The 25,555-nt window shown below is 47.0% G+C and overlaps 1 protein-coding gene across 1 annotated transcript in view; it reads right to left on the reverse strand.

Moving 5' to 3' along the window:
* SUSD3 (sushi domain containing 3) overlaps window positions 1-25,555 on the reverse strand; it is a 391,377-nt gene continuing 365,822 nt past the window's right edge. Inside the window, exons 4-5 of the mRNA XM_063940799.1 lie at window positions 19,900-20,061; window positions 1-821 (exon numbers count right to left, since the gene is read on the reverse strand). Of these exons, the coding sequence (XP_063796869.1) occupies window positions 614-821; window positions 19,900-20,061 (370 nt within the window). The 3' untranslated portion in view covers window positions 1-613. The remainder of the gene's footprint in view (window positions 822-19,899; window positions 20,062-25,555) is intronic.

Consider the following 25,555-nt stretch of genomic DNA (forward strand, 5'->3'; position numbering starts at 1 on the left):
CTGCATATCATTTTAATCAGCAGAGTCTGTCTGTGCGTCCTGTTCACATAGTAATGCGAGTAAGACACATTTCCGGCAAACAAAATGCACGGAACCTGTCAGCTCACTCATTCCATGCATATCCCGCTACGTGGCAAGCTGTATGAGGACAAACCTGTAGTAAAATAATTAGATATACAGTATCATAATTTACTGTAGTTATACACACCCAGGTAAGATATGACATTGTCACTGAATCTTTAAATGTGTCTGAGACTTCATTTAAAAAAATAATAATAATTGGGAGGCTTCATAAATCTAGAAAATAAATTCCAGGAAATCGGTCTGAATTCCTTTAGTCGCTTCCATGTGCAGTCATATAACACGCAGATAACAGATCTATTTAATGTGCCAGGCACGGCAGTTGAAGATAGTATTCCAGGGTTGGGTTCTCCTCATGTCTGTTATATAAGAAAGCACTCCCTCCAAATGATAGCCTGATCCAAGGAAATCAGGCAGGACCTGTAGGAATTTTACATTACATTTTTTAATGTCAACATTCAATTAATATTAAGGCACATAATGATAACATCTGATAGTAGTCCCAAAACGTTAGACATCTCATCCATTGTTGTCACTCAGGTACATGAGGTTTAGTTCTCCGCTGAGTTTCTTTGTCATGTCCGTAGATTTCCACAACGTGCATTCCACTTACAGTCTGTATTGCAACACTGCAGCTATGGCCAAGTTGTCTGCTAGATCGTTCCTGAGTATTACAGGACCCACAGTTCCCTTCTCTAGGACTCTGTGATGCACAATCCTTTCTCCATGCATCATTGCATCTGTAGGGAAAATATATATGGGAATCATTTGTATGCATCTTAGAACAGCAGAAACATAAGTAGAGTTGGATTCCTGTAAAGTGTAACCAATGGGATCCTTTTTTCAAGGTGAACATAGTTACTTTATTATTGTATAGGATTTCACGTTGAGGTAGTGGGCATGGAGTTGAAAGTAAGTTTGGGTGTAGATCACCCCTTAATGAGACCTTGTTAACTCTAAAAGTGGGTATATACTAGGCGACGTGCTCTATGAGCGACGTCTCTTGGTCTTTCTCCCTCCCGGGCCAGGCGTTCATTTTCTCGGCAAGTGTGTATGGACCTTGATAATGTATGTCTTGTATTAAACATTCCTAAATCTCAGTAAAGGCTCAGAGAAAGTAACTTCACATCCCTTTCTGATCGCGGCGGCTGCGTGTGATGTCACGCAGCCGCCGCGATCACGCCCACAGGTGATCGCGGTGATTGACAGGCAGAGGTGTTCGCATTTTCGACGCCCGCATCCTTTTAGCAATTTTTGCGGTTGATCGCGATCCAACCTGAATTAGGCCCAAAAAGCACATGTACTATGTGGACCTTTAAAAAGAGTCACACCCACTCTTATACACCCCATATATTATACATACCTTACATCATATATCTAAAATCAAGCTCTGGGTGAGCTAACACCTTTCTGACTTTTATGTAACTGCTATAAATCTCCGTCCCTACCTTTGTACCCATTCCCCCTCTTTCGCTCTATCTTAACCCACACAGAGCTAAAAATGAGTCACGCTCAGAACTGTTTGTTTCTGATAAATTATGTTTATTCTGCTCATTTCAAATGTACTTAATCAGACTCAACAAAACAAAGTCTGTCCAGTAGCTTTCATTCTACTTGTACTGTCACATTGTATTTGTTGATCTGATAAAATAAAGAATAGTAATAAAAAGGACAAGACATAATCTCTGCGATCCTTTGAATGAGAACCATAAATTTAAGCTGTCTCCAAACAATGTAATAAAAATATACACACACACAAAAGTTACACATTCCAGCTGCCCCTTCTGTCGAATGATTTATTTAGACGATAGAGTGTTTTCTTCTGTAGGGTTAGAAAGTTGGACTTACATTACCTGTTCCAGATGGCTGCAGCGGCTCCAACTGCGCCTTCCAGTCCCAGGTTGGTTTTGCTTTGTAAATGAATGCTGCTTTAAAAAAACGAGCAGCCTCCGTCAACTTGCTGGCTATTAAATTTAGCCTGTTTATCTGCTTATTTCTTAGAATTTAAGTAAACGTGCTATGCATAATTATTCATGAACTTGTGTAACAGGTAAAAGCCGTGTATGTGTTGGATGTAGGAAGGTTTTTGGATTGTGAATGTATTTACTCTATAATGGCTGGTTTGCTATAATACTTTTTCTTGGAACACAAAGAAAACCTTTTAATTATTTCAAACAATCAAGTTTTGTACGGACAATCAGTTATTTCCATTTAATTGAACCTTCTTTAACCACTTGCAAGGCGTTGTCGCATCAGATGCGACCATGCCTACAAGTGCTTTATCTGACCTGGTTGCACAGGATGCGACCAGTCAGATAAACTGTGTTAGCAGCGGCAGAGAAGGAAAACTTCCCTCCGCTGCTGCTGTCAGAGACTGCCTTCTAGCACCCAGCCCCCAGTGTTGCCGTGCTGCCAATCACTGCTGATCGGTCAGCACTGCAGGATCCCCAACCCCTGGTGGCTGCAGACAATAGCAGCCGCTGGTAAGTGTAAATCATCGCCCCCAAGCCATCCCTAGACCCCCTCTGTGTACCTGGCAACTATCCAGGCTCTAAAAACGAAAGTCTTCGATGGTTGCGATGTTACCGATGTTCTGATGGTCTCAATGTTCACGATCGATGTTTCAATGTTTAGATAAAAACTTTAAAAGATTTTTTTTTCTCTTTTTTTTTTTTACTAAAATCATTTTGGATAGGGTTAAATTCATGTTCTTCACCTAATTCACTCATAAAACAACCCGACAATTTCTGAACGTTTTTTGGGGAAAAAAATTGTCAGTTAAGTGGTTAATATAATGTGCGTGGACAGTTTATTTCACTCTAGTTATATATTTTTCTCTGACTAATCTCTAACTAGCCAGTAAATTACTGACACATGTTTAGCATTTAATACATCAATGTATAACAAGAACAATATTCTCTAAATGTTCTTTAAGTTAAACGTGTGTGCTATCTATCAGTGTTTAGCTGGGTACACGCTGAGACGTGTAGCGGGACGATATGGCAGCCGACGGGCCAAGATATTGTTACCGTGCTACACATCAGAACGATCTAATGAAGAATGGAACGATCCCTGTTCTGTCCTTCATTAGCATATACCATGTTTAAACATATAAAGCCTAGAGATAGTAAATTTCAAAAATATTTTATCCTCATTTTATTATTATTATTATCCTTTATTTATATGGCGCCACAAGGGTTCCGCAGCGCCCAATTACAGAGTACATATGCACATAATCAAAACAGGAAAACAGTGACTTACAGTTGATGACTATTTAGGACAAGTACAGGGTAACTAAGCATAACTACACCAGTAAATGACAGAGAAGTTCCAGGTGGCCAAAAAACTGCTTGATGTGGGCAGTTGAGGATTATTAAAGTAAGAAAAGGATAAGCACATGAGGGAAGAGGGCCCTACTCGTGAGAGCTTACAATCTAAGGGGAGGGGTAGACAGACAGGGGTGACACAGATGGGGTACATAGAGAGCGTAGAACAGAGGGTTAGGATGAGATTTGGCTGGGTTTGGTAAAGAAAATAAGATTTTACTTACCGATAAATCTATTTCTCGTAGTCCGTAGTGGATGCTGGGGACTCCGTCAGGACCATGGGGATTAGCGGCTCCGCAGGAGACAGGGCACAAAAATAAAGCTTTAGGATCAGGTGGTGTGCACTGGCTCCTCCCCCTATGACCCTCCTCCAAGCCTCAGTTAGGATACTGTGCCCGGACGAGCGTACACAATAAGGAAGGATTTTGAATCCCGGGTAAGACTCATACCAGCCACACCAATCACACCGTACAACTTGTGATCTGAACCCAGTTAACAGTATGACAACGTAGGAGCCTCTGAACAGACGGCTCACAACAATAACAACCCGATTTTTTTGTAACAATAACTATGTACAAGTATTGCAGACAATCCGCACTTGGGATGGGCGCCCAGCATCCACTACGGACTACGAGAAATAGATTTATCGGTAAGTAAAATCTTATTTTCTCTAACGTCCTAGTGGATGCTGGGGACTCCGTCAGGACCATGGGGATTATACCAAAGCTCCCAAACGGGCGGGAGAGTGCGGATGACTCTGCAGCACCGAATGAGAGAACTCCAGGTCCTCTTTAGCCAGGGTATCAAATTTGTAGAATTTTACAAACGTGTTCTCCCCCCGACCACGTAGTTGCTCGGCAGAGTTGTAATGCCGAGACCCCTCGGGCAGCCGCCCAGGATGAGCCCACCTTCCTTGTGGAATGGGCATTTACATATTTTGGCTGTGGCAGGCCTGCCACATAATGTGCAAGCTGAATTGTACTACACATCCAACTAGCAATCGTCTGCTTAGAAGCAAGAGCACCCAGTTTGTTGGGTGCATACAGGATAACAGCAAGTCAGTTTTCCTGACTCCAGCCGTCCTGGAAACTGATATTTTCAGGGCCCTGACAACATCTAGCAACTTGGAGTCCTCCAAGTCCCTAGTAGCCGCAGGTACCACAATAAGCTGGTTCAGGTGAAACGCTGACACCACCTTAGGGAGAAACTGGGGACGAGTCCGCAGCTCTGCCCTGTCCGAATGGACAATCAGATATGGGCTTTTGTGAGACAAAGCCGCCAATTCTGACACTCGCCTGGCCGAGGCCAGGGCCAACATCATGGTCACTTTCCATGTGAGATATTTCAAATCCACAGATTTGAGCGGTTTAAACCAATGTGATTTGAGGAATCCCAGCACTACGTTGAGATCCCACAGTGCCACTGGAGGCACAAAAGGGGGTTGTATATGCAGTACTCCCTTGACAAACTTCTGGACTTCAGGAACTGAAGCCAATTTTTTCTGGAAGAAAATCGACAGGGCCGAAATTTGAACCTTAATGGACCCCAATCTGAGGCCCATAGACACTCCTGTTTTCAGGAAATGCAGGAATCGACCGAGTTGAAATTTCTTCGTGGAGCCTTCCTGGCCTCACACCACGCAACATATTTTCGCCACATGTGGTGATAATGTTGTGCGGTCACGTCCTTCCTGGCTTTGACCATGGTAGGAAAGACCTCTTCCGGAATGCCTTTTTCCCTTAGGATCCGGCGTTCAACCGCCATGCCGTCAAACGCAGCCGCGGTAAGTCTTGGAACAGACATGGTACGTGCTGAAGCAAGTCCCTTCTTAGCGGCAGAAGTCATGAGTCCTCTGTGAGTATCTCTTGAAGTTCCGGGTACCAAGTCCTTCTTGGCCACTCCGGAGCCACGAGTACAGTTCTTACTCCTCTACGTCTTATAATTCTCAATACCTTGGGTATGAGAAGCAGAGGAGGAAACACATACACCGACTGGTACGCCCACGGTGTTACCAGAACGTCCACAGCTATTGCCTGAAAGTCTCTTGACCTGGCGCAATACCTGTCCAGTTTTTTGTTCAGGCTGGACGCCATCATGTACACCTTTGGTCTTTCCCAACGGTTCACAATCATGTGGAAAACTTCCCGATGAAGTCCCCACTCTCCCGGGTGGAGGTCGTGCCTGCTGAGGAAGTCTACTTCCCAGTTGTCCACTCCCGGAATGAACACTGCTGACAGTGCTATCACATGATTTTCCGCCCAGCGAAAAATCCTTGCAGTTTTTGCCATTGCCCTCCTGCTTCTTGTGCCGCCCTGTCTGTTTACGTGGGCGACTGCCGTGATGTTGTCCCACTGGATCAATACCGGCTGACCTTGAAGCAGAGGTCTTGCTAAGCTTAGAGCATCATAAATTGCCCTTAGCTCCAGTATATTTATGTGGAGAAAAGTCTCCAGACTTGATCACACTCCCTGGAAATTTTTTCCCTGTGTGACTGCTCCCCAGCCTCTCAGGCTGGCCTCCGTGGTCACCAGCATCCAATCCTGAATGCCGAATCTGCGGCCCTCTAGAAGATGAGCACTCTGTAACCACCACAGGAGAGACACCCTTGTCCTTGGAGATAGGGTTATCCGCCGATGCATCTGAAGATGCGATCCGGACCATTTGTCCAGCAGATACCACTGAAAAGTTCTTGCGTGGAATCTGCCGAATGGAATCGCTTCGTAATAAGCCACCATTTTTCCCAGGACTCTTGTGCAATGATGCACTGACACTTTTCCTGGTTTTAGGAGGTTCCTGACTAGCTCGGATAACTCCCTGGCTTTCTCCTCCGGGAGAAACACCTTTTTCTGGACTGTGTCCAGAATCATCCCTAGGAACAGCAGACGTGTCGTCGGAAACAACTGCGGTTTTGGAATATTTAGAATCCACCCGTGCTGTCGTAGAACTACTTGAGATAGTGCTACTCCGACCTCCAACTGTTCTCTGGACCTTGCTCTTATCAGGAGGTCGTCCATTTTCTTCGAAGAAGAATCATCATTTCGGGCATTACCTTGGTAAAGACCCGGAGTGCCGTGGACAATCCAAACGGCAGCGTCTGAAACTGATAGTGACAGTTCTGTACCACGAACCTGAGATACCCTTGGTGAGAAGGGCAAATTTGGACATGGAGGTAAGCATCCCTGATGTCCCGGGACACCATATAGTCCCCTTCTTCCTGGTTCGCTATCACTGCTCTGAGTGACTCCATCTTGATTTGAACCTTTGTAAGTGTTCAAATATTTCAGATTTAGAATAGGTCTCACCGAGCCTTCTGGTTTCAGTACCACAATATAGTGTGGAATAATACCCCTTTCCTTGTTGTAGGAGGGGTACTTTGATTATCACCTGCTGGGAATACAGCTTGTGAATTGTTTCCAATACTGGCTCCCTGTCGGAGGGAGACGTTGGTAAAGCAGACTTCAGGAACCTGCGAGGGGAAACGTCTCGACTTTCCAATCTGTACCCCTGGGATACTACTTGTAGGATCCAGGGGTCCTGTACGGCTCCAGCGTCATGCTGAGAACTTGGCAGAAGCGGTGGAAGGCTTCTGTTCCTGGGAATGGGCTGCCTGCTGCAGTCTTCTTCCCTTTCCTCTATCCCTGGGCAGATATGCTTATGGGGACGAAAGGACTGAGGCTGAAAAGACGGTGTCTTTTTCTGCATAGATGTGACTTAGGGTAAAAACGGTGGATTTCCCAGCAGTTGCCGTGGCCACCAGGTCCGATGGACCGACCCCAAATAACTCCTCCCCTTTATACGGCAATACATCTTTGTGCCGTTTGGAATCTGCATCACCTGACCACTGTCGTGTCCATAAACATCTTATTGGCAGATATGGACATCGCACTTACTCTTGATGCCAGAGTGCAAATATCCCTCTGTGCATCTCGCATATATAGAAATGCATTTTTTAAATGCTCTATAGTAAATAAATACTGTCCCTGTCAAGGGTATCAATATTTTCAGTCAGGGAATCCGACCAAGCCACCCCCGCGCTGCACATCCAGGCTGAGGCGATCGCTGGTCGCAGTATAACACCAGTATATGTGTATATACTTTTTAGGATATTTTCCAGCCTCCTATCAGCTGGCTCCTTGAGGGCGGCCGTATCTGGAGACGGTACCGCCACTTGTTTTGATAAGCGTGTGAGCGCCTTATCCACCCTAAGGGGTGTTTCCCAACGCGCCCTAACTTCTGGCGGGAAAGGGTATACCGCCAATAATTTTCTATCGGGGGAACCCCGCGCCTCATCACACACTTCATTTAATTTATCTGATTCAGGAAAAACTATAGGTAGTTTTTCCACACCCCACATAATACCCTTTTTTGTGGTACTTGTAGTATCAGAAATATGTAACACCTCCTTCATTGCCCTTAACAAGTAACGTGTGGCCCTAAAGGAAAATACGTTTGTTTCTTCACCGTCGACACTGGAGTCAGTGTCCGTGTCTGTGTCGACCGACTGAGGTAAAATGGGCATTATAACGTCCCTGACGGTGTTCTAGACGCCTGGACAGATACTAATATGTTTGCCGGCCGTCTCATGTCGTCAATCGACTTGCAGCGTGTTGACATTATCACGTAATTCCTTAAATAAGCCATCTATTCCGGTGTCGACTCCCTAGAGAGTGACATCACCATTACAGGCAATTTGCTCCGCCTCCCAACATCGTCCTCATACATGTCGACACATACGTACCGACACACAGCACACACACAGGGAATGCTCTGATAGAGGACAGGACCCACTAGCCCTTTGGGGAGACAGAGGGAGAGTTTGCCAGCACACACCAAAAACGCTATAATTATACAGGGACAACCTTTATATAAGTGCTTTTCCCTTATAGCATTTTAATATATGTAGTCATATCGCCAAATCAGTGCCCCCCCTCTCTGTTTTAACCCTGTTTCTGTAGGAGAGCCTGGGAGCCTTCCCACCAGCATTTCTGTGAGGGAAAATGGCGCTGTGTGCTGAGGAGAATAGGCCCCGCCCCCTTTTCGGCGGGCTTCTTCTCCCGTTTTTCTGAGACCTGGCAGGGGTTAAATACATCCATATAGCCCCCAGGGGCTATATGTGATGTATTTTTAGCCATAAAAAAGGTATTATACATTGCTGCCCAGGGCGCCCCCCCAGCGCCCTGCACCCTCCGTGACCGCTGTGTGAAGTGTGCTGACAACAATGGCGCACAGCTGCAGTGCTGTGCGCTACCTCAGGAAGACTGAAAAGTCTTCTGCCGCCTGCTTCTGGACCTCTTCCATCTTCGGCATCTGCAAGGGGGGTCGGCGGCGCGGCTCCGGGACGAACCCCAGGGTGAGACCTGTGTTCCGACTCCCTCTGGAGCTAATGGTGTCCAGTAGCCTAAGAAGCCAATCCATCCTGCACGCAGGTGAGTTCACTTCTCTCCCCTAAGTCCCTCGATGCAGTGAGCCTGTTGCCAGCAGGACTCAATGAAAATAAAAAACCTAAAAACTTTTTCTAAGCAGCTCTTTAGGAGAGCCACCTAGATTGCACCCTGCTCGGACGGGCACAAAAACCTAACTGAGGCTTGGAGGAGGGTCATAGGGGGAGGAGCTAGTGCACACCACCTGATCCTAAAGCTTTATTTTTGTGCCCTGTCTCCTGCGGAGCCGCTAATCCCCATGGTCCTGACGGAGTCCCCAGCATCCACTAGGACGTTAGAGAAATGGGTCTTAAGAGCCCGTTTGAAGTTTTGTAGAGAGGTGGAGAGTCTGAGGGGGAGAGGTAAAGAATTCCAGAGGAAGGGAGCAGCACGTGAAAAATCTTGGAGATAGGAGTGGGAGGAAGTAATCAGAAGACAGGAGAGCCGGCGTGCATTAGCAGAGCGAAGAGGACGGGTGGGAGAGTAAAGGGAGATAAGGTCAGAGATGTAAATGGGAGAAGAGTGGGTGAGTGCTTTGTAAGTGAGAGTGAGAAGTTTGAATTGGATTCTGAAAGGGAAGGGGAGCCAGTGAAGGGCTTGTAGGAGAGGGGAGGTGGACGTAGTGCGTTTGGTGAGGAAGATAAGCCGGGCAGCAGCATTGAGGATAGATTGGAGTGGAGAGAGGTAATTGTCAGGGAGGCCAGTTAGGAGGAGATTACAGTAGTCCAGTCTGGAAATAATCAGTGAGTGAATAATGATCTTAGTGGCATCCTGGGTGAGAAACGGTCTGATCCTGGAAATGTTTTTGAGATGAAAATGACAGGTTTGTGAGAGGTGCTGAATGTGTGGTTTGAAGGAGAGGGAGGAGTCAAGGATTACACCAAGACAGCGTACTTGGGGGCTAGAGGAGATAGTCGTACCATCAATGGATAATGAAATTGTGGGAGGTGAGGTTGTGCGGGAGGGTGGGAAGATGATCAGCTCAGTCTTAGACATGTTGAGTTTAAGAAAGCGCTGGGACATCCAGGAAGAGATAGCAGAAAGACAGTTAGAAGCACGAGTGAGGAGAGCCGTGGAGAGATCAGGGGAGGTAGATTTGAGTGTCGTCAGCATAGAGGTGATACTGGAAATTAAAAGAACTAATGAGTTCACCTAAAGAGGACGTATAGAGAGAGAAAAGGAGAGGACCAAGAACAGAACCTTGGGGGACACCAACAGTTAGTGAAAGTGGGGGCGAGGTAGCATCATGAGAGGAGACAGAGAAGGAACGATCAGAGAGGTAGGAGGACAGCCAGGAGAGGGCAGTATCGCGTAGACCAAGAGAGTGAAGGATTTGCAGAAGGAGAGGGTGGTCCACAGTGTCAAAAGCAGCAGAGAGGTCAAGAAGAATAAGCAGAGAGTAGTGGCCCTTAGATTTGGCGGCATGGAGGTCATTGCAGACTTTTGTGAGGGCAGTTTCAGTGGAGTGGAGAGAGTGGAAACCAGACTGGAATGGGTCAAGCAGTGAGTGAGAGGAAAGAAAGGCAGTGAGGCGATTATAGACAATATGCTCAAGAAGTTTGGAGGCAAAGGGGAGGAGAGAGATGGGTCGATAGTTGGAGAGAGTGTTAGGATCAAGGGTAGGTTTTTTAAGAATAGGGGAGACAAGAGCATGCTTGAAGGCAGAGGGGACAGTGCCTGATGAGAGGGAGAGATTGAGAAGGTGGGCAAGATGGGAACAGGCAGAAGGAGAGAGGTAGCGGAGGAGGTGGGAGGGGATAGGGTCGAGTGGGGAGGTTGTGGGGGGGGGGGAGGAGTGTATGAGGGCCATGACTTCCTCGCCAGATACATGGGAGAAAGATGTCAGAGTTGGAAAGAGGGTAGGGGAGGGGTGGCAAAGGATGGGTGGTGGCTGGTTGCTGGACTGGTGGGATGTGATATCCTGACGTATGGAGTCAATCTTGGATGTGAAATAAGTTAAGTTGTTAAGTATTAGATGAGGGTACTATCGGTGGCAAGGCTGGCTGTCTAAGTAATCAACCACATAGGTGAGTACAGTATGTGGATCTTAGAGGACGAACAAGCCCTCAAAATAAAGTTTCCAACCATCTTTGTTATTACAATATGCATGACTACTGATTCCTCTACACCAGTGGTTACTATCACTAAATGCACGGTGTCCGTGTGTGGCTACTGCTAGAGAGACAAGTCCTATAATATAGTGGTGCATGATCCCACTGCCGCCGGCCATTGCAAGACTGCTCAGGAACTCACATGTTCTGCTGTCCAGCTGAACATAATACAATATGTCACTGGTGATGGTTGGGTAACAATGATATCCTTGTAGTCTTTAAGGGCTTTCACTCATAAACCTTGCACAGAACTAGTTACGGTGGTGGTGGGGTGTTTGGCTGGTATTGTTGGTCATTTAAAAGAATTATTGTTGTATGATTGTGTTATCAAGAGCAAAAGATATATGTGACGTGAAGGTCAATGGAGTGAGGGGCCTTGGTAGATTCAATTCGCCACAGTTAACAATATAAAGAAAAATTCCAGGATTACAACTACTTCTTTAATGTGTAAAATAAAGTGTAAATGCTTATTGTGTCAAGACAATAACTTTGCAGTGTTTCTGTTGAAGCAAGGCTGTGTGTTGCCAGTGCTGTTTTATGTCATTGCAGAGGCTCAGCAGGGTATATAGACAGAGGAGAGGTGGGGGGAGAGTGAAGGCGTCAATAGTGAACTATAGAGTAGGTACTACGCTGCTCTTTGGTTTGCATAGCAATTAATAATAATGAGATCTAGTTTTGGAGAGGACACAATGCCAGGTGCGTTCTCTTCACTCCACCAAATCCAAAAATGTACTTGAATTCTGCACCAAGTCAGAGCTTGTGGAGATTTGGTCTTGCCTTATACCAAAGTTTTCTAAATGTGGCACTCAAGGTACCCTAACGGTCCAAGATTTAAGGATATCCATGCTTAAGCACAGATGGTATAATCAAACTGACTGAGGCACTAATTAAGTCATCTGTGCATAAACATGGCTTTCCTTAAAACCTAGACTGGTAGGGTGCCATGAAAACCTAGTTTGGGAACCACTGCTGTAGACATTTAATGAAAAATAATAGTCAATGTTCAAGTGCACGATTTAAAAAAACAAATAAATGTGAATTTTTTTTAAAGATGGAGATTAGGGCTACTGGCGACAGCCCCCCCCCCAAAAAAAAAAAAAAACAACAACACTGGGCAGTAACCTCATGGGTGTGTTGGAAGAGCTGCTAAGCTGATAATTATTTTTAAAATGTGGACAGTTACATCCAACTCATTGATAATAAGATTTTAAACCTACCGGTAAATCTATTTCTCCTAGTCCGTAGAGGATGCTGGGGACTCCGTAAGGACCATGGGGTATAGACGGGCTCCGCAGGAGATAGGGCACCTAAAAAGAACTTTGACTATGGGTGTGCACTGGCTCCTCCCTCTATGCCCCTCCTCCAGACCTCAGTTAGAGAACTGTGCCCAGAGGAGATGGACAATACAAGGCAGGATTTAGAAATCCAAGGGCAAGATTCATACCAGCTCACACCAATCATACCATGTAACCTGGATCATACATAACCAGTTAACCGTATGAACAATAACAGTAACGGTCCAAGACCGATGTCAACTGTAACGTAACCCTTATGTAAGCAACAACTATATACAAGTCTGGCAGAGTTTCCGCACTGGGACGGGCGCCCAGCATCCTCTACGGACTAGGAGAAATAGATTTACTGGTAGGTTTAAAATCTTATTTTCTCTTACGTCCTAGAGGATCCTGGGGACTCCGTAAAAACCATGGGGTTTATACCAACGCATCCAATCGGGCGGGAGAGTGCGTATGACTCTGCAGCACCGACTGAGCAAACGCTAGGTCCTCATCAGCCAGGGTATCAAACTTGTAGAATTTAGCAAAAGTGTTTAACCCCGACCAAGTCGCCGCTCGGCAAAGCTGTAATGCCGAGACGCCTCGGGCAGCCGCCCAAGAAGAACCCACCTTCCTAGTGGAATGGGCCTTAACCGAATTTGGTACCGGCAATCCAGCCGTAGAATGAGCCTGCTGAATCGTATTACAGATCCAGCGAGCAATAGTCTGCTTCGAAGCAGGTGCGCCAATCTTATTAGCAGCATACAGGACAAACAGAGCCTCTGTTTTCCTAATTCTAGCCGTCCTGGCTACATAAATCTTTAAGGCCCTGACTACGTCCAGGGATCTGGAATCCTCCAGGTCACTTGTAGCCACAGGCACCACAATAGGTTGATTCATATGGAATGAAGAAACCACTTTAGGCAAAAATTGCGGACGTGTCCTCAATTCAGCTCGATCCACATGAAAAATCAAGTAGGGGCTCATGTGTGACAAAGCCGCCAATTCTGACACTCGCCTTGCTGATGCTAAGGCCAACAACATGACCACCTTCCAGGTAAGAAATTTCAACTCAACCTTGTTAAGCGGTTCAAACCAGTGTGATTTTAGGAACTGCAACACCACGTTCAGGTCCCATGGTGCCACTGGAGGCACAAAAGGGGGCTGGATGTGCAGCACTCCCTTTACAAACGTCTGGACTTCTGGAAGAGAAGCCAATTCCTTCTGAAAGAAAATCGAGAGGGCCGAAATCTGTACCTTAACAGAGCCTAATTTCAGGCCCATATCCACTCCTGTCTGTAAGAAGTGGAGAAAACGACCCAGATGAAAATCTTCCGTAGGTGCATTCTTGGTCTTACACCAAGACACATACTTTCGCCATATACGGTGATAATGTTTTACCGTCACCTCCTTCCTAGCCTTTATTAAAGTAGGGATGACCTCTTCCGGAATCCCCTTTTTCGCTAGGATTCGGCGTTCAACCTCCATGCCGTCAAACGTAACCGTGGTAAGTCTTGAAATACACAGGGCCCCTGTTGCAACAGGTCTTCCCTCAGAGGAAGAGGCCAGGGATCTCCTGTGAGCATCTCTTGTAGATCCGAGTACCAGGCCCTTCGAGGCCAGTCTGGGACAACTAGTATCGTCTGTACTCTTCTTCGTCTTATGATCCTCAACACTTTTGTGATGAGAGGAAGAGTAGGAAACACGTAGACCGATTTGAACACCCACGGTGTTACCAGAGCGTCTACTGCTACTGCCTGAGGGTCCCGAGACCTGGCACAATACCTCCGAAGCTTTTTGTTAAGGCGTGACGCCATCATGTCTATCTGAGGAGTTCCCCAAAGACGCGGTACGTCTGCAAAGACATCTTGATGAAGTCCCCACTCTCCTGGATGGAGATCGTGTCTGCTGAGGAAGTCTGCTTCCCAGTTGTCCACTCCCGGAATGAAGACAGCCGACAGAGCGCTTACGTGATTTTCCGCCCAGCGAAGAATCCTGGTGGCTTCCGCCATCGCGACTCTGCTTCTTGTCCCGCCTTGGCGGTTCACATGAGCCACTGCTGTGACATTGTCTGATTGAATCAGAACCGGTAGGTTTCGAAGAAGACTCTCCGCTTGTCGAAGGCCGTTGTAAATGGCCCTGAGTTCCAACACATTGATGTGTAGACAGGACTCCTGGTCTGACCACAGTCCCTGAAAATTTCTTCCTTGTGTGACTGCTCCCCATCCTCGGAGGCTCGCGTCCGTGGTAACCAGGATCCAATCCTGAATTCCGAACCTGCGACCCTCCAGCAGGTGAGTACTTTGCAACCACCACAGGAGAGACACCCTGGCCCCTGGGGACAGAGTTATTTTCCGAAGTAAGTGCAGATGGGACCCGGACCACTTGTCCAGAAGGTCCCATTGAAAAGTCCTTGCATGGAACCTTCCAAAGGGAATGGCCTCGTAGGCCGCCAGCATTTTTCCCAGAACTCGAGTGCATTGGTGAACTGACACCCTTTTCGTTTTTAGCAGGTCTCTGACCATGTTCTGGATGTCCTGGGCTTTCTCCAGTGGGAGAAAGACCTTCATTTGTTCCGTATCCAGTATCATACCTAGGAACGTTAGCCGAGTTGTCGGAATCAACTGTGACTTCGGTAGATTTAGAATCCAACCGTGTTGCTGGAGCACTCTCAGAGAGAGCACCACACTGCTCAGCAATTTCTCTCTGGAACTCGCTTTTATTAGGAGATCGTCCAAGTATGGGATAATTGTGACTCCATGCTTGCGCAGGACCACCATCATTTCCGCCATTATCTTGGTGAAAATCCTCGGGCCGTGGAAAGCCCAAACAGCAACGTCTGAAATTGGTAATGACAATCCTGTACAGCGAATCTCAGGTATTCCTGATGGGGGGAATATATGGGGACATGAAGGTACGCATCCTTTATGTCCAGAGACACCATAAACTCCCCCTCCTCCATATTGGCTATTATCGCTCTGAGTGATTCCATTTTGAATTTGAATCTTTTTATGTACAGGTTTAGGGACTTCAGATTCAAAATAGGTCTGACCGAACCGTCCGGTTTCGGGACCACAAATAGGGTTGAGTAGTAACCTCTTCCCTGCTGGTTCAGGGGAACCCTAATTATTACTTGCTGTAGACACAGTGTTTGAATTGCAGCTAAGACTACATCCCGTTCCGATGTGGAAGCTGGTAGGGCCGATTTGAAAAATCGGCGCGAGGGCACCTCCTCGAATTCCAGTTTGTAACCCTGGGAAACTATTTCCAACACCCAAGGATTCAGGCCTGAGCTGACCCAGGCCTGGCTGAAAAGTCGAAGACGTGCCCCCACCGGTGCGGACTCCCTCAGGGGAGCCCCAGCGTCATGCTGTGGGCTTTTGAGTAGCCGGGGAGGACTTTTGTTCCTGGGCACCTGCCGAAGCAGGTGCTCTTTTGCCTCTGCCCTTACCTCTGGCGAGGAAGGGGGATCACCGACCTCTTCTGGACTTGTGCGACCGAAAGGACTGCATCTGATAGGGTGGTACTTTGTTTTGCTGTTGGGGAATAAATGGTAAAAAGTTTGATTTACCTGCTGTAGCTGTGGAAACCAGGTCCGTCAGCCCATCCCCAAACAATACATCTCCCTTATAGGGTAGAACTTCCATATGTTTTTTGGAATCTGCATCACCCGTCCATTGGCGAGTCCATAAGGATCTACTCGCAGAGATAGACATGGCATTGGCCCTAGAAGCCAGCAAACCAATGTCCCTTTGAGCATCCCTCATAAATAAGACTGCGTCTTTAATATGGGCTAGAGTTAAGAATATAGTATCCTTATCCATCTTATCAAAATCAGCTGTCAGCTCATCTGTCCAAGCTGAAATCGCACTACACACCCATGCCGACGCAATTGTCGGTCTAAGGACTGCTCCAGTATGAGAATAAATACACTTTAAGGTAGTCTCTTGCCTGCGATCTGCAGGGTCCCTAAGGGCAGCTGTGTCAGGAGACGGTAGCGCCACTTTCTTGGACAAGCACGTCTGGGCCTTGTCCACAGTGGGAGGTGATTCCCAACGCTCCCTGTCCTGTTTAGGGAAGGGGTATGCCATATAAATTCTTTTGGGTATATGCGGTCTCTTTTCCGGAGTCTCCTAAGCTTTTTCAAAGAAATCATTTAGTACATGACATGTGGGAACATTTATAATCTGTTTCTTTCCCTTAAACATGTGCACCTTTGTGTCGGGGACCGAGGGTTCATCCGCAATATGCAACACATCCCTTATTGCCACAATCATACACTGAATGCTTTTTGTCACCCTAGGGTGCAATTTCACTTCGTCATAGTCGACACTGGAATCAGAGTCCGTGTCGGTAGTAGTGTCTTGTGTTAAGGGACGCTTTTGAGACCCCGACGGGCCCTGTGAGTCGGTCCAATCCGAGGATTGACCCCCTGATGTTCCCCCTAATTCAGCCTTATCAAGCCTCTTATGTAAGGATGCCACACTTGCATTCAACATATGCCACATGTCCATCCATTCCTAAGTCGGCACAACCGACAGGGACAGACCACTCATTTGCTCCACCTCCTCCTTGGAAAAGCCTTCCGCTTCAGACATGTCGACACCACGTACCGACACCCCACACACACAGGGATTAACCTATAAGGGGACAAAACCCCAACCAGGCCCTTAGGAGAGACAGAGAGAGAGTATGCCAGCACACACCCAGCGCTTAATAACACTGGAAAAATATGACCAGATAGCGCTTTTATATATATAAAATGACCAGATTCCCACTCACTGCGCTCAAAATGCCTCCCTCCTCTTTTTTCCAGCCTGAATGTTCAGCAGGGGAGAGACCAGGGAGCCAGCGTTTTCCTCATGCAGCTTCTGTGGAGAAAATGGTGCTGGTTAGTGCTGGGGATCAAGCTCCGCCCACCCGACGGCGGGCTTCGGTCCCGGTGATTTTTTTATAGAAAATGGCGGGGGGATCGTAGAATTACTGCCCAGCAGCCTAATCTACCTTGTCAGTGCCCAAATGTGAGGTTTATTGCTGCCCAGGGCGCCCCCCCCTGCGCCCTTCAGTGCTGCTCTGTGTGTGTGAATGGGAGCAATGGCGCGCAGCTTACCGCTGCGCGCCTTACCTCATGAAGATCTGATGTCTTCTGCCGCCTATGATGTCTTCTGCCTTCTCATACTCACCCGGCTTCTATCTTCGGCATCTGTGAGGAGGACGGCGGCGCGGCTCCAGGACGAACCCCAGGTGAGACCTGTGTTCCGACTCCCTCTGGAGCTAATGGTGTCCAGTAGCCTTAGAAACAGAGCCCAACCGTTAAGCCAGCCCTGCTTTTCTCCCCTCAGTCCCACGATGCAGGGAGCCTGTTGCCAACAGGACTCCCTGAAAATAAAAAACCTAACAAAGGAGTCAAAGGGGTCAAAGGAGACAACTGTAACCGGCTCCAAGGATCAGAGGGGCCCCAAGTATATGCTGATAAGTGCCCGGCAGGGATGTGAGATGTCTTGTCCAAATAGGGCAGTGAGTTGTAGGCGGTGTGGCCACAGCCTCAGAGTGACAGGTGCCTCTCACACGCAGTGACTGTGTGGCGTGAGTGTTCGCCCGCTCTTCCGGATCCTGCTCTGTTGGAGACAGTTAAGGGACATGGCAGCAGCTCCGCTGGTCAGGATTCCCTGGCCCTGTACCGGCCTCTTCTGGTATGGTCTTCTCTGCGGTATTCGGGTCTGGGGAGTGCAGCACAGGTTTAGTCTCTCCCCGGGGTAAGAGTGACTTGGTGAGAGGATTCAGGGCTTTGAGATGGAGTGGGGAAGCCGCAAATGCAGCATGGAGTCATTTGTAAGAGACAGACTGTGGGGTGTGTGGGAGGAAGGAAAGAGGGAGAAGCAGACTGTGTGTGCGGGGGAGGAAGGAGAGATGTACATGGGGCGCCAAGATTTCTGCTGCCGGCCCTGGCCCTCCTAAGATCCTAGAAGCCCTATGCCGATACAGTAAACACAGAGGCTCTTCCTGACCACCCTGGTGTGGGAACCTGGAGTAATTAATAAGAAAGGGAGCCTTGACTGGTAAATTTTCCACCCAAGTGGTCCCAGTATAATGGGCATTATACCAGAAAAGGTTAAAAATATACATACAATTTTAAAATACATATGAACTCAATGGAATATTTCCAACTCATTTGGTATATGTGCATAAGGTTCAGAAACCCTAGTTCACTAAACTAGGGCCACTGGGGTTGCAAAATTTCCACTCATATGGTCCCAATCTTATTAATAACCCCCAAGCGGTTCGGGAATATGCTCAGCACTTTTCGTTTACTACGTAGTAACCTCTGGGAGCGCAATGCTGTATTTATGCAGTTGCCTCATCCCATCGTGGCACCTCACCTGCAAGTGACCAATTACGGAGGGACAATTTCCTTCTTATTGTGAGAATAAGCCCGGTTGAGATTTCGGTTAGATTGGGAGGCGGGGGTGGGGGGGGACAACTTTTTATTTTTTATTTTTTTTAAACAAAAAATTGTAACATTATACTGTGTAAATAAACAATTTTATTATCATGCAGTAGAGATTGTGGAGGTTTCCAATGGTCTCAAAAGAGTTCTCAAGGGCCAATTTTAACCAAAAACCTCAAAATACACTAAACAATGGGGGGTCATTCCGAGTTGATCGCACGCTGCAACTTTTTGCAGCCCGTGCGATCAACTAGAAGTCGCCTATGGGGGAGTGTATTTTTGCATAGCAAGGCTGCGATTGCTTGTGCAGCCGAGCTATGCAAAAACATTTTGTGCAGTTTAGGAGTAGGTCTGAGTTACTTACCCATTGCGATGACTTCAGCGTCTCAGGTCCCGGAATTGACGTCAGACATCCGGCCACCAAACGCCTTGACACGCCTGCGTTCGGATCTCCACTCCCCAAAAACGGTCAGTTGACGCGCCGGAATGCCTTCCTCCTGTCAATCACGGTGCGATTGCGGCAGCGATCGTTTTCTTCTTTAATTCAGTCGCTGCCCGGCGTTCCCCGTCACCGGGCAGCAACGCGTCTGCGCATTGCAAACCCATTCGCACGGCTGCGAAAAAAAGCAGCGTGCGAACGGGACGGAATGACCCCCAATCTCCCTCACCCGCTTGGTAGTATGCAAATGTCTCATGGATCTATATAAATAAAGGATAATAATAATAATAATCTCTTAGTATTTACAAACATCCTCCTTAAATATGAAGCTGGATGTTACAGATGAGCCCACTTTTTGAGGAATGCATTACGTCCTTAATTTTATTTATACATTGCAGTCTCATGTATATTGGTTTTGACCACAAAATGGATACTTTAAGGTTTAATATTCTGGAATAACAAGACTGTAAGATCTCACAAGCAGGGTCCTCTTCCCTCATGTGCTTTTCCTTCCCTCACCATCATCATCTTCCCACTCCCTACAATGGCACTTATCACTTGGGTACTGCTGCCCAATGCTTATAATTCATGTCCATGTCCTGCTCTGTACTGTAAGTCACTTTTGTCTTGTTTAGTTCACACTGTTTCTGTTTTTATACAGTATAAGGCGCTATGGACCCATTGTGGCGCCATATAACTATAGGATATTAACTGTATTATATGTCAACCTTTTCTGTTTTTCTAACAATCCAATAGCAGTAGGAAAAGAAAAGTTCTTGTTTGCTTTATTTAGGACTTACCTACAAAATCCTTGGTTCTCATAAGCCATACTAAACCAGTCATCAATTCTCGGCCGCTTCCCAAGCTTATTGTTGTTATTGTTTCTGCCTTTCATTGCGAAATATGCAGCCTGCATGTTCTCCAATTCCTCACATTCTAATTGATGCCACATGACCTTGCCTCTGCACAATACAAGATAACAAAAGATTAGATGAATGCAAGAGACACATCACTGGAATATGCATATTCTCAATACACCATCCTTTAGAACCACATCAAACAGCAGAGATTTCAGTCCCATGTCACAATTTGATACATTTCCATTCTGTCTGCCTGCAATTCACAGCTGAGATTATTAACCTGAATCCATTGTGATCACGTACAAGTTTTCAGCTTTCAACTTCACAAAATAATTGTTTGGAAATGGCTTATCCTGCAATGTGTTTTATGGAAATATAGCAGAGTGGCTGACTCTGAAGTTCAAGTATAAGAGAATTTGGCATATATTCTATAAACAAAACAAAAGAACAAGATAATTCCGGGACCTATTTATTAAAGTGATAATAAGAATTTACTCATCGGTAATTCTATTTCTCGTAGTCCGTAGTGGATGCTGGGGACTCCGTAAGGACCATGGGGAATAGACGGGCTCCGCAGGAGACTGGGCACACTATAAGAAAGATTTGGTACTACCTGGTGTGCACTGGCTCCTCCCTCTATGCCCCTCCTCCAGACCTCAGTTAGGATACTGTGCCCGGAAGGGCTGACACAACAAGGAAGGATTTTGAATCCCGGGTAAGACTCATACCAGCCACACCAATCACACCGTATAACTCGTGATATTAAACCCAGTTAACAGTATGAAATATAACTGAGCCTCTCAACAGATGGTCAACAATACCCCTTTAGTTAGGCAATAACTATATACAAGTATTGCAGACAATCCGCACTTGGGATGGGCGCCCAGCATCCACTACGGACTACGAGAAATAGAATTACCGGTGAGTAAATTCTTATTTTCTCTGACGTCCTAGTGGATGCTGGGGACTCCGTAAGGACCATGGGGATTATACCAAAGCTCCCAAACGGGCGGGAGAGTGCGGATGACTCTGCAGCACCGAATGAGAGAACTCACGGTCCTCCTCAGCCAGGGTATCAAATTTGTAGAATTTAGCAAACGTGTTTGCCCCTGACCAAGTTGCAGCTCGGCAAAGTTGTAAAGCCGAGACCCCTCGGGCAGCCGCCCAAGATGAGCCCACCTTCCTCGTGGAATGGGCTTTCACTGATTTAGGATGCGGCAATCCAGCCGCAGAATGCGCCAGCTGAATTGTGCTACAAATCCAGCGAGCAATAGTCTGCTTAGAAGCAGGAGCACCTATTTTGTTGGGTGCATACAGGATAAAAAGCGAGTCAGTTTTCCTGACTCCAGCCGTCCTGAAAACATAAATTTTCAAGGCCCTGACTACGTCCAGTAACTTGGAATCCTCCAAGTCCCTAGTAGCCGCAGGCACCACAATAGGTTGGTTCAAGTGAAAAGCTGATACCACCTTAGGGAGAAACTGGGGACGAGTCCTCAATTCTGCCCTATCCATATGGAAAATCAGATAAGGGCTTTTACATGAGAAAGCCGCCAATTCTGACACACGCCTGGCCGAAGCCAAGGCCAATAACATGACCACTTTCCACGTGAGATATTTCAGATCCACGGTTTTAAGTGGTTCAAATCAATGTGATTTTAGGAAACTCAACACCACATTGAGATCCCAAGGTGCCACAGGAGGCACAAAAGGGGGCTGAATATGAAGCACTCCCTTTACAAAAGTCTGAACTTCAGGCAGTGAAGCCAGTTCTTTCTGGAAGAAAATCGACAGAGCCGAAATCTGGACCTTAATGGAACCCAATTTTAGGCCCATAGTCACTCCTGACTGTAGGAAGTGCAGAAAACGACCCAGCTGAAATTCCTCTGTAGGGGCCTTCCTGGCCTCACACCACGCAACATATTTCCGCCAAATGCGGTGATAATGGTTTGCGGTTACTTCTTTCCTGGCTTTTATCAGCGTAGGAATGACTTCCTCCGGAATGCCCTTTTCCTTTAGGATCCGGAATTCAACCGCCATGCCGTCAAACGCAGCCGCGGTAAGTCTTGGAACAGACAGGGCCCCTGCTGTAGCAGATCCTGTCTGAGCGGTAGAGGCCATGGGTCCTCTGTTAACATTTCTTGAAGTTCCGGGTACCAAGCTCTTCTTGGCCAATCCGGAACCACGAGTATCGTTCTTACTCCTCGCCTTCTTATTATTCTCAGTACCTTTGGTATGAGAGGCAGAGGAGGGAACACATAAACCGACTGGTAAACCCACGGTGTCACTAGAGCGTCCACAGCTATCGCCTGAGGGTCCCTTGACCTGGCGCAATATCTCTTTAGCTTTTTGTTGAGGCGGGACGCCATCATGTCCACCTGTGGCCTTTCCCAACGGTTTACTAACAGTAGGAAGACTTCTGGATGAAGTCCCCACTCTCCCGGGTGTTCCCTGGAAATTTCTTCCCTGTGTAACTGCGCCCCAGCCCCGAAGGCTGGCATCCGTGGTCACCAGGACCCAGTCCTGTATGCCGAATCTGCGGCCCTCTAGAAGATGAGCACTCTGCAGCCACCACAGTAGAGACACCCTGGTCCTTGGAGACAGGGTTATCAGTTGATGCATCTGAAGATGCGATCCCGACCACTTGTCCAAGAGGTCCCACTGGAAGGTCCTTGCATGGAACCTGCCGAATGGAATTGCTTCGTATGAAGCCACCATTTTTCCCAGGACTCGTGTGCAGTGATGCACCGATGCCCGTTTTGGTTTTAGGAGGTCTCTGACTAGAGATGACAGCTCCTTGGCTTTCTCCTGCGGGAGAAACACTTTTTTCTGTTCTGTGTCCAGAATCATCCCCAGGAACAGTAAGCGTGTGGAAGGAACCAGTTGTGACTTTGGAATGTTTAGAATCCAGCCATGCTGTTGTAGCACTTCCCGAGATAGAGCTACTCCGACCAGTAACTGCTCCCTGGACCTCGCCTTTATTAGGAGATCGTCCAAGTACGGGATAATTAAAACTCCCTTTTTTCGAAGGAGTATCGTCATTTCTGCCATTACCTTGGTAAACACCCTCGGTGCCGTGGACAGTCCAAATGGTAGTGTCTGGAATTGGTAATGGCAATCCTGTACCACAAATCTGAGGTACTCCTGGTGAGGAAGGTAAATTGGGACATGCAGGTAAGCATCCTTGATGTCCAGGGATACCATGTAATCCCCCTCGTCCAGGCTTGCAATAACCGCCCTGAGCGATTCCATCTTGAACTTGAATCTTTTTATGTATGTGTTCAAGGATTTCAAATTTAAAATGGGTCTCACCGAACCGTCCGGTTTCGGTACCACAAACAGTGTGGAATAGTAACCCCGGCCTTGTTGAAGTAGGGGTACTTTGACTATCACCTGCTGGGAATACAGCTTGTGAATTGCCTCTAGTACAGCCTCCCTGCCCGAGGGAGTTGTCGGTAAGGCCGATTTGAGGAAACGGCGGGGGGGAGGCGCCTCGAATTCCAGCTTGTACCCCTGAGATACTACTTGAAGGATCCAGGGATCCACCCGTGAGCGAACCCACTGATCGCTGAAATTTTTGAGGCGGCCCCCCACCGTACCTGGCTCCGCCTGTGGAGCCCCACCGTCATGCGGCGGATTTGGAAGAAGCGGGGGAGGACTTTTGTTCCTGGGAACCTGCTGCGTGGTGCAGCCTTTTTCCCCTTCCCCTATAATTTGTGGCTTCATTCACAAATTATAGTGGACCTGATTTAGAGATAGACGCAGTTCGTACAGCAGCTGCCACTTTGGACCTAGACGCAGCACAAAAATAAGCGGCAGCTGTCTTCAGTAAACAGATGGCTTCTACATGCTAAAGATGGTGCATCGGATCACTCACGTGAAACGTTGTCTGTTGGGTTTACATACGTCAAAGTGTGTGTGTACTGTAAATAATCTTTCTTTTTCTTTTTTTCTTTTTAATAAAATATTTATCTCTTGTATTCTAGGGGAAATATATATTTTAAATACCAATATTAAATGATATGTTTTAAAAAAGTAAAAAAATATATATTTTCATTGAGTGCACCACAAAGGGTTTTTTCTTCTTCTCTCTCTGGGTTTACATACTTCTCTGACTCAGCCCCAGTGTTGGGAGGTCAGCACATGTTGACTGGTGAGCACTTGGATCTTTCAATCAGTTAAAGTGGTGGAAGCTGTATGGTAGGTACTGTATGATGGGGATTCTGGCACAGCCAGACTGAACTACAGTGCACCGAATGACAGGTAAATAATGCATTTGGGGCTTACTGTATCTTGCAATCAGAGATCTGGGTTTACTGTACATTTTGTTGCAGGAATAGGTTTGCATAAAGGGGTCTGCGTCATAAAACCAGCATAAATCTGGGCTCTCTGTGGTAAATCAATCAAAGATTTGGCTTCTGTAAACTGAAGCAACCAGAGATTTGAACCTGAGTCTCAGGGACAGGGGGATTCCATTCTGCAGGTTTCCCTATTATAGAGTCAGATTAAGAGGTGGATGCTGCTGCGTCCACTCTATAGCCCAACAGTTTCCCTGTTTCTTCACACGGGAGGAACAGGGAAATGTGTCCCATCACCCCCCTTCCCCAGGGAATGATATCTGTGGAATTCCAGTTGTCAGATAAAGGAGGAAATCAATTAGCCACAAAAACGCAGTAATTTCCTGCGTTTTGACTTTTTGCGGACATCTCCGAAAAAATTACAGTAAAAGCGGCTTATCTCAAGTTTGCGCCATCCCATAATTCACAAAAAGTGATTCTAGCGATAATTCTTTGCGTAAAACCAGAGACAATTGTAGGAGAATTTTACAAAATCTGCTTGTACACCAAAAAAAGCCAAACTAATACAAGAAAACAGCAAAGAAGTCTATTAGCTCCTCCTTTTACACTGCTCTGGCCGCTGCTGTGAGTCTAATCAGGTGCAGCTGCCGCTATCAGGATGGACCACATAGTGCCTCAGCGCATCCTCCATGCCAACACGTGTAACATCAAGCCATGTTGTGACACATAGGAGGCAAATGTAACTAAGACTCCCGAGAGGCGCCCCAACAACCGCTCTTCATAGTCCTGATGCACCTCCTCCAGGCTTCTGGATCCCGACTCTCCAGCAGCAAGCAGCACCAGGCTACATGTCTGCACCGGCAGCATCGCTGTAATGCTGCTGCTGCCTGTAAGAGGAACCATGCCAATTACGAGGGAAAACAAGAAAACAGCTTAAGGTAAGTAACCCACGTGGGTTCTGCGGGACCACAGACACACTGGCGTATTTATAATGGGTGCAGTGTGTGCGGTGCACACCAGGGACGTGCAGGCAGGGGAGGCAGTGCCTCCCCTGTCATAATGATTAAAATAATAAAAAGCAGGATTTTGGTACCTACCGGTAAATCCTTTTCTATAAGTCCGTAGAGGATGTTGGGGACACCAAAAGAACCATGGGATATAGACAGAACAAAGGGGGCGTGACCTGGCACCTCCCTCTATATCCCTCCTTTAGACTTTCAAAGGGGGCTTTAAGACTTTCAAAGGGGGCGTGACCTGGCACCTCCCTCTACATCCCTCCCCAGACTCAGTTTGGAACTGTG

The sequence above is a fragment of the Pseudophryne corroboree genome, chromosome 9 (assembly GCF_028390025.1).
Source record: "Pseudophryne corroboree isolate aPseCor3 chromosome 9, aPseCor3.hap2, whole genome shotgun sequence".
Classification (NCBI taxonomy): domain Eukaryota; kingdom Metazoa; phylum Chordata; class Amphibia; order Anura; family Myobatrachidae; genus Pseudophryne; species Pseudophryne corroboree.